Genomic DNA, 10345 nt, shown 5'->3' on the forward strand with positions numbered 1-10345 from the left:
GATCTTCCACCAAATAAACCAACTAGCATCAGCTACAAGGAGTAATCAACACTACTAGCAACCTACTAGCACCAATCCTGGACTTTGAGACAAGAATTGGCTACAAGAGATGAACTAGGGTTTGGAGATGAGATGGTGTTGGTGAAGATGTTGATGGAGATTGCCCTCTCCCGATGAGAGGAGCATTGGTGATGACGATGGTGATGATTTCCCCCTCCCGGAGGGAAGTTTCCCCGGCAGAACAGCTCTGCCGGAGCTCTAGATTGGATCCGCCAAGGTTCCGCCTCGTGGCGGCGGAGTCTCGTCCCGAAAAATTTCTTCTTATTTTTTTCTCATCGAAAGACTTCATATAGGAGAAGATGGACGTCGGAGAGCCACCAGGGGGGCCACGAGGTAGGGGGGCGCGCCCTAGGGGGGGGCGCGCCCCCTACCCTCGTGAGCAGGGCATGGGCCCCCTGGCCTTCATCTTTGGCGAGGATTTTTCTTTATTTATTTTAAGATGTTCCGTGGAGTTTCAGGACTTTTGGAGTTGCGCAGAATAGGTCTCTAATATTTGCTCCTTTTCCAGCCCAGAATTCCAGCTGCTGGCATTCTCCCTCCTTATGTAAACCTTGTAAAATAAGAGAGAATAGCCATAAGTATTGTGACATAAAGTGAAATAACAGTCCATAATGCAATAAATATCGATATAAAAGCATGATGCAAAATGGACGTATCAGACTATACTCTGGGGGCTGCGGACCACGCCGAATCGTAGTATTGGATATACACCGTTTTTATGGTGTACGGCGCAGAGGCAGTCTTACCCTGTGACATAATTCATGACTCAGCTCCAGTGCGCATGTACGAAGAAAGAGAAGCCAAGCTCGATCGGTAGGACAGTCTGGACACCTTGGAGGAGGAGCGCGACGTAGCCAAAGCCCGTTCCGCATTTTATCAGCAACAGGCTCACAGATACCAAGGCAGAGAAGTACGGGCCAAAACTTATAACGTTGGCGAACTAGTTCTACGCCTGCCGGATAAGAAAATGAACAAGCTCGAGCCCAAATGGGAAGGCCCCTTCATTATTGACCAAATTCTGACCGGTGGAGCGTACCGACTGCGGGATGCATCGACTAGTCGACTCGAGCCGAACCCATGGAACGCGGCCAGGCTCTGAAGATTCTACGCCTAGCACCGGACTCTATGTTAGTCCCCTCCCTTTGTCCATTTTTTGCATATACATCATCTGTCTTGTTTCCCTTTCTTTCTTTCTCTTATTATTTCTCTAGGCCTTCAAGGGTCATCTTGTGCCTCACTTGTACATTACAGATGCGCTAGCCGCACTCTCCATACCTGGGGGCTTCTTTCATAGAAGCTTAAATTATTTATCTAGGCCTCACGCCCAACACATGTGTTATACTTCCATATGTACCTTTTTTCACCATTATATGCATCGATATGACTTAAGTTTTGGCCAAGCTGGGTTGCCTGGCTCTTGTATTTATGCCCTATGTTCACGTTAATTCGGCTAGGGCATAAGGGGAGCACCTTTGCGATTGTTACTACCGAGTCAGCCGGATGTGTACCTCAGACTGGGTGAAGCCGAAAGCTAGCGTTCTTAAGGGAATATTCGATTGGTGAACAAAAGATGATTTTTATTTATTGTCCATATCTGCCCCCAGATGCTTTTTCTGTGTTTCTTATCGCAGTCCGGACATGCACTTTAGGGCATGCTTACCCAGGGAAAGGAACCATTAACGGAACTATTCTCCCAGGAAGATGTTTCTTACTACCCATGTAATATAACATAACTAGTTGGGCACTTGTCTGATAAAGCACTAATGACCCCTAAGCCTGGTCTCCACGCATACCCCAGTTCTTATATAACTGAGCGGGTATTCGGATTCACTCCGGACTATCGGGCCCAGAGGTTGAAGCGAAAAGGTCCACAATGACAAATGATCTACAATCCGGCTAGAAGGCATTATACATGTCACTTTAATTACATAGTCATGCAGACTGACTAAACTCCTCCTCTATACCATCCAACAGGCGGTCTAGCTTACAATCCTGTTGGGAATACTTTGCGGCTAATTCTACTTGCCCATAAACTAAGCTAACGGGGATCTCTTTTCCGTCGGGCCCCACGGGTCCGACCTCGGCCATGTGATTTGGGTCTACCTTGGTATACCGAGTCTTCATCATGGCCCAGGCCTCTCTGGCACCCTGTCGGCAGGCTGATATATTCCATAATCGAAGGCGCTGCCGTGCTCCCTTGAGCTTCTCCGTAAGCTCTGCAACGCCCTCTGGCAGGGAGACAGGTGGCCACAAAGCCTGGGCAACACCTTGCATCACCTGCCGAACTTGTTCATGCAGATGTGACAGCTCGGATAGAAGATCACCCGCAGACCCGGGCATTTCCTTCGCGGGACGACCCGTCAGCATACCTACAGACATAACGCTGTTAGTCGACTTCTTCGTCGAATTCCTTTAAAAGGATTCGTTCAAGAACTCACTGAAAATGCCGCGCCGAATCCGCTTATTCTCCTTCTCGGAGTCGGCAAGCTGGCCCCGGACATCTTTTAGTTCCACACTCAGCTTAATATTGGCGTCTTGGAGATTGTTTTTCTCCCGCCTAACCTCAGTCAGCACGTGTTTGCCAGCCTCTAGTTGTCGCATAACATGCTGGTCCTCCGAATTTTCTCCGGATTCATCTGCAACATCTGTTGTTAGATCTGCAGCCATGCCGCACATTATATGGTAACCATCACTCTTTAAAATAAATGTTACCAGCAGGTGACTTTTTCGGTTCCTGCAATGCGGCCACAGCAGCCCGCAGTTGGGTCTTGCATTCCTCTAACTCCTGTGTTAGCCTAGTATTCTTCTCTGTAAGAACCTGCACAATTAAGATGATCCTTAAATCAGTTCTGCTAACTGTTTCAAGTCTCAGGGGCTACTGGTACATATGAATCGTTAGATTCACTTACCCGTACATCCTTTACATATTGATCCGTGGCTCTGGCTAGGCCATCTTGAGCAGCACGGAGGTACGCCTCTCCGGAATTAAAGGCATCAAATGCCTCTGGTGAGAAACAAGCGTCTCGGAGTACGGCCCGGCGACGCCTATGGTTCATGGCGCTTTCCACTTCTGAGTTAGTAGCGGATAACCTATCCGCATCCTCCGTAGAGGGATTACCCAGCGCCTGCCCCATATCGGCTTCCGCCTCTATGTCCGGTCCTGGCGCCCGGCTGGTGGAAGCATGATTAGTAACATCGCCGGACATATTCCGGCGAGCGTTTTTTCTGTTAAAGAAACGCGGGTGTCATTATATTTCAAGAGAGACAACAACCATGGAGCGGGGTTTGTTATACCTTTGCGCTGGCGTCTCCGTCCTGACCGCCTTCCTTTTTGGCCTACCTGGCTTCGGTGCCTCCTTTTGGCGTGTTGCCATGGGCTCGACAGGGCATCTCGAATGCCTTCCCTGTAAAATGCCATGTGTATATGGTGGGTAAAGTGTCTAAAAGGGGATCCTAGTTTTGGAGTTGGGATTTTTTGGTTTTTCTTACGTGCGATGCAGGGAGCAGTCCGGGATAGTCGGCCGTAATGGTCACCATGGCATCATCGCAGCTTAACTGATAGAACTGCCAGTCTATCAGCTCCACGGATATAACCGAATCTTCTTCGAGTCCGGAGTCGAGGGCCCGGTCAGGGTCCTCTGGTTGTGGAGAAGGGCTGCTGACCTCCTTTGTGGCTTTTCGCAGTTCCTGCCGCAAAGTGGCAAGGTGAATACTTACGACAAAGAATGCGGGAAAAATGGGAGCAGGGAGATATAACTTATCCAGGTTGGAGGATTGTACATGGAGAATCCATCCCGTGGTTTGATGCGGGTGAACTCCTCCTCACCCTCGAACAGTTCAGACAGAATCTTCGCTAGAGCAACAGCATTGTCCGGACCCTTACGCCCGCAGCGGGTGGCGTCATCCGCCCCGTTATAACACCACAAGGGGTACCCACGATATTGAAGTGGCTGCACTCCCCACATTATGCAAATCGACATAACTTCAATTATTGTCAATCCTGATAGAGCCAGTGCTTTGATCCGGTTCATCAAATAGAGGACTTCTCCGTTGTCTTCCGCCTGGGGGCTCCGTGGGCGCCAACTTCGGCGCTTCTTCAGAGGAGCATTGTTGAACTCAGGTAGACCTCGCCGAACAGGGTCCGAAAGGGGGACGTCCTCCATATAAAACCATTCCGAAGGCCAGTCTTCGGATGGCTTCTTCGGGGTACCGGACAGGTATCCGATATCGGCGATGCGCCATATTTCGGCTCCGCCCACTTGATAAAGTGATTCCCTCTGTGTGCGAGGGACAAGGCAGAATAGCCTTTTCCACAGCTCGAAGTGAGCCTCGCAGCCCAGGAACAACTCGCAGAGAGCAACATAGCCGACGATATGTAGAATGGAGGCAGGGTGAGATTGTGTAATTGGAGGCCGTAGAACTCCAGGAGCCCGCGGAGGAACGGATGAATTGGAAATCTGAGTCCCCCTAGTAAATAAGGAACAAGGCAGAGCCGTTCTCCCATGGAGGGACAAGGAAGGCTCTCCGCTTGCGCCCCGCCATTATAGGTGGCGAGCCCGGCTCGAGCGGGCACCATATACGCTGGAGGGAGAAATCCTTAGTCTGCAGCTCGACTAATCGGCTGTGCAGGACTGAACACCTCTCCCAATCACCGGGCTTAGGGCTACGGGGGCGGGAGGAGGAGCTGCGGAGGTCGGCCATGCTGGAATGGATCTTTCTGAAGCACGCTCTGATGAATTCTCGCTAGGGGAGGATGATATGAATCGGATCTAAGAATCCCCATCCCTTTAATAGACAATTTATTTATCTGGCTAGGGGGCGAATGTAAAAACGCCCTGGCGCCTCGTATTCATTCGACGCGTGGGAGATAGCCCTTATTGGGCACGAAGCCAAGAGCTTCAACATTTATGGAGCCGGACACTGCTTACGAACACTTGAAAGTTGGAGAAGAACCCGCCTTGCAATGCCGAAGATAACACTGCGTGCCGGACTCATCGTCATTGAAGCTTGGTTCGGGGGCTACTGAGGGAGTCCTGGATTAGGGGGTCTCCGGACAGCCGGACTATATCCTTTGGCCGGACTGATGGGCTATGAAGATACAAGATTGAAGACTTCGTCTCGTGTCCGGATGGGACTCTACTTGGCGTGGAAGGCAAGCTAGGCAATACGGATATGTATATCTCCTCCTTTGTAACCGACCTTGTGTAACCCTAGCCTCCTTCGGTGTCTATATAAACCGGAGGGTTTTAGTCCGTAGGACAACATACAATCATACCATAGGCTAGCTTCTAGGGTTTAGCCTCTCTGAACTTGTGGTAGATCTACTCTTGTACTACCCATATCATCAATATTAATCAAGCAGGACGTAGGGTTTACCTCCATCAAGAGGGCCCGAACCTGGGTAAAACTTCGTGTCCCCTGCCTCCTGTTACCATCCGCCTAGACGCACAGTTCAGGACCCCCTACCCGAGATCCGCCGGTTTTGACACCGACAGCGACCCATTTTGTCCGCGGTCGTCCGTTTGGGTCGGTGCGGACAAAAAATCCGACCCAACGCGCCGACCCAAACGGACGCGCGTCCGCTTTCGTCCGCCTGCCGACCCATTCCCGGCCCATTTTTGAGCCAGATTTGCGTCGGTGCGGACACAAGACGGACGCGCGCGCTCGCTCTCTGTCCTCACCGGGCACGCTGGTCGGTGGCACATTGGATTCACACACTCGCCCGCCTGCTAGGTCGCCGACGCCGCCGGCCATTTTTTCAGATTAAAATGGATACCTAGATAGTTCTAGCGTACACAGATAAAAGAAAAAGACCACTACTCGTCGCTTTCTGACTCCGACTCGGTAATGTTCTCCTTCGACGTTTGAAGGTAGGCGTCAGCAAGCTGCTCGTCTTCAAAGTCCCAACTCGAAGTTTCTCGTAGCTTCAGTTTCAATTGAGCTGCCTGCTTCCGCGAACGCTTGTCCTCCCGATAGGCGGCTCGCTCCCTCCTCCTCGCGTCCCTCTCCGATCTCAATTGCTTGTAGAACTGGCGCTCATCGACGATGTCCTGCGGGTAGCCTCCACGCCACACCACCAAGGCTTCCACGTCCTTCTCTGCGATGGCAAGGCGACGCTGCCGCCTCCAGTGGACACGACGATCCTCGTCGGTGAAAAGCCGCGGGAGAGGCGCCAGATCCTGCGCCCGCTGGCTCGACACGTTGGGAAAATTCATATCCCGACGAGGCCTCAGGATGCGCCACGCCGCCGCGTCGTGCGCGTGGGCCGCCTCCTCTGCGGTGTCGAAGGTGCCGAGGACGAGACGTTTCTCGCGAAACCAGATCTCGGCGGAGAAGGCACTGGAGCGGCGCTCGCGGACTCCGCGAAAATCCGAAGCGCCCAGACAGCGAATCGACATGGTAGCGCAGAGGCGGGGAGAGTGGGCGGCCGACAGAGTGTGGAGGGAGCGCCTTCTTTATAGCGAGCGCCGGCCACGGCGCGCGTGCGAACCTTTCCCGCGCGCTGGAGCGCCAAAACCAACGCGCGCTAGGCAGCTTTCCCCCGCGCGCGAACCTTTCCCGCGCACTAGAGCGCCAAAACCAAGGGAACGGCACGATGTTAAACACGCGGGGTCATGAAAATGGGTCGGCCCGTTGGGCGCACTGCCGACCCAAAGCTAAAAGATGGCGGACGGCGGGCGGGCGGCCGACCTAAACGGACAAAAAGCGGACAGAAACGTCGTTGGAGTTGCTCTAAGATTTGCATAAATAGTTCATATATTAGAGCGTCAACGCGTATAGCCTCACTCCTAGTAATCTAACTGGTGGTTTTTTGCTCGTTGACTCCCGCACGTCCGTTCCTCATTCCTCCCGTCCGCATCCTTCTTGGACTAGCCATTTGGCTGACCGTGGACTGGCTCACCGATACCGGCAACCACGGGATATCATCGGATTATTATGTCCAATTTGCAAGATTTTGAAATTCCAAATGAGCACCTCAGAACAAACTTTCGTCATCCCCAAGCGTCCAGTGTTGACCAACGAAGAGTATTCGTACAGCTATTCTATTTCTCGGTGTAGTTAAATGATAGTAAGACAATGTTATCATTGGTTGGCACAGACTCTGTGAGGAGTGCGCCCACAGCCCAAGAGCATCCCCCTCGTTGACCTGCGGCCTGGAATGTGATCATAGCTGACCCGCAGTAGACTTGCATCAATCTTACTCCTCCAATTCCCCACCACGCGTACCCTGTTCATTTCCTTCTTCCGCTCATAATGACTCTCCTCCATGTCTTCCTCGGACTCCTCCTCTCCCTGCACGCGGCGTCGCGGCATGGTGCCGCCATGGACACGGTGTCAGCCGGCAATGGGCATGGGCTCGCCGGCACAGACAGGCTCGTCTCCAACAACAGCAAGTTTGCGCTCGGCTTCTTCAAGATGGACAGTAAGTCCTCTCACACCTACCTCGGCATCTGGTTCAACAAGGTCCCTAAGATAATGCCGGTTTGGTCTGCCAACGGCGAGAGCCCGGTCATCGACCCCATCTCGCCGGAGCTCGCAATCGCCGGTGACGGCAACTTGGCCATATTAAATCAGGCCACCAAGAAAGTCATATGGTCTACCCATGCCAATGTCACAACCAACGACACCAAAGCTGTGCTCATGAACAATGGCAACTTCGTCCTACAGAGCTCCTCAAACCCATCCATAGTCTTCTGGCAGAGCTTTGACTACCCAACCGATACCCTTCTCGCCGGCGCAAAGATTGGCTGGGATAAGACCACCGGTCTGAACCGCCGCCTTGTTTCGAGGAAAAATCTGATTGACCAGGCTCCTGGTCTCTACACTCTGGGGCTAGGACAGAATAGGCTTGGTCATCTCCTGTGGAACTCAACCCTAGAATTCTGGACCAGTGGGGCATGGAACGGCCGTTACTTCAACCTAGCACCCGAGATGATTGGCGCCTTGACACCAAATTTCACATTCATAAACACTGAGAATGAGTCCACCTTCATGTACACATTGCGGGATGACACGGCCATTGTGCAATGTGCAATAGATGTCTATGGCCAAGGGCTGGTGGGTGCATGGTTGGAACCCATACATAACTGGTTGATCAATTACAGGCAGCCTATCTTTCAATGCGACGTCTTTGCAACCTGTGGACCTTTCACAATCTGTAGAGAAAATGCGGATCCACTCTGCAGCTGCATGAAGGGTTTCTCGCTGGGATCACCCAAGGACTGGGATCTGGGAGACCGAAGCCATGGGTGCAGGAGGAACACTCCATTAGGCTGTGAGAATGAGGGAAACAAGCCAGGTCTTGCAGCTAAGTTCTACCCCGTGCAAGGTATGAGGTTGCCCCATGAGGGAGCAAAAGTACCGGCCGCGACAAGTGGAGATGACTGCCAACGGATTTGCTTGGGCAACTGTTCTTGCACTGCATATTCCTACGGTAAAGGTGGCTGCTCTATTTGGCATGGGAAATTGTACAATGTAAAACAACAATCTGATGCTTCTTCAGCAGCAAACGGCGATACGCTTTATATCCGCCTTGCCGCAGCAGAGCTGCCAGAAAGTGTGGTAAGTAAGAAGCAGAGTGGAATCAACCTCGTCGGTGCTGCGGTTGGTGCAAGCGCTGCTGCTCTTGTCCTGGTGATTCTTGGATTGGTGATTTGGAGTAAAAAAGGGAAGTGGTTTACTAGCACGCCGGTAAATGGAGTTGGGATCATTTCATTTCGGTATGCTGATTTGCAACGTGCAACTAAGAACTTCACAGAAAGGTTAGGAGGGGGCAGTTTCGGTTCTGTATTCAAGGGGTATCTAAGTGACTCAGTCACCTTGGCAGTGAAAAGACTTGAAGGTGCCCATCAAGGAGATAAGCAATTCAGAGCAGAAGTGAGTTCAGTTGGAATCATCCAGCACATCAACTTAGTCAAACTGATAGGGTTTTGTTGCAAAGGCGACGAGAGGCTGCTTGTGTATGAATTCATGCCGAATCAATCCCTTGATGTGCATCTATTTAAGGCCAATGGTACAGTTTTGGACTGGAGTCTCAGATACCAGATAGCTATTGGAGTTGCCAGAGGCCTAGCCTACTTGCACACTGGTTGTCGGGATTGCATTATACATTGTGATATCAAGCCAGAAAACATACTTCTCGACACTTCATTCGTAGCCAAAATTGCAGACTTTGGAATGGCAAAGGTTTTGGGGAGAGAATTTAGTCAAGCATTGACTACAACGAGAGGAACCATTGGATATCTTGCTCCTGAATGGATTAGCGGATCAGCTGTTACATCTAAAGTCGATGTTTACAGTTATGGGATGGTTTTGTTTGAAATCATATCAGGGAGGAGAAATTCAAGTCAAGTTGGGGATGGTGATTATTCAGCCTTTTTTCCGCTACAAGTTGCACGAAAGCTTCTCAGTGGAGAAATTGGAAGTCTGGTAGACCCAAATTTGCAAGGTGACGTGAACCTTGAGGAGGTTGCAAGAGTTTGCAAAGTTGCATGTTGGTGCATTCAAGATAATGAGTTTGATCGACCAACCATGGCCGAGGTGGTGCAGTTTCTTGAGGGTGTTATTGAGGTTGATATGCCTCGAGTGCCGAGACTACTGAATGCAATCACAGCAGGAGTAGGTTCACCAACATCTGACACTTAGTTTTATGTCAAACTTATGTATACCTATCGCAACATTTTAGACCCAAACAGACGAAATGCGGACAAACCACTCGTCCGTTTGGGTCGGTGCGTTGGAGTTGCTCCAATTGACTCAAATTCGTTCTGGACAATGTTGTCTGCATTCTGTAATAAATGAACAAAGAACTAGTTTCAGTCTTCCTGCTTTCTTGCCTTTTCATAATTCATATTCCAGCAGATGTGACATGTGAGGTTTTCAACATGTTGGAGAGTTGTAGTCCTGGGAAAGGCTATATTATTATTATTTTTTCATTTCTTTTCGCATTCCTGGGGTCAGCCAAATGTTGTATGTACTCCTACAAGGCAGCCAGTTACAGACACAAGATCCCTTTGGGATGCACTACTGCCTATAGGAAAACTCATGGCACATTACACTGAACGGCAGTTATCTAAGCCAAACATGCTCATAGCATATAGTAGATTGGCGAACAAACTACCCACTGAAGCTCATAGCATCCAGTAGTGGTCCTAAGTTCTTCAAACCTAGGGGCACATCTGCCTCTTACATGTAGGAGAGGCTGGCAGGGTAGCATTATAACTGAACCCTAACCCACTGAAAACAGGTTGTGGTGAGCCAAACACTATTTGACCATTAACAGCCG

General features: G+C 50.8%; 1 protein-coding gene across 1 annotated transcript; it reads left to right on the top strand.

The window, feature by feature from the left end:
* Positions 1-7286: 7286 nt before the first annotated feature.
* On the top strand, positions 7287-9883 carry LOC123186409 (G-type lectin S-receptor-like serine/threonine-protein kinase At2g19130). The gene has a single exon (XM_044598177.1). The coding sequence runs from the start codon at positions 7315-7317 to the stop codon at positions 9703-9705; it is 2391 nt and encodes a 796-aa protein (XP_044454112.1). The 5' UTR covers positions 7287-7314; the 3' UTR covers positions 9706-9883.
* Positions 9884-10345: the final 462 nt, after the last annotated feature.

This window comes from Triticum aestivum, chromosome 2A (assembly GCF_018294505.1).
Source record: "Triticum aestivum cultivar Chinese Spring chromosome 2A, IWGSC CS RefSeq v2.1, whole genome shotgun sequence".
Classification (NCBI taxonomy): Eukaryota; Viridiplantae; Streptophyta; class Magnoliopsida; order Poales; family Poaceae; genus Triticum; species Triticum aestivum.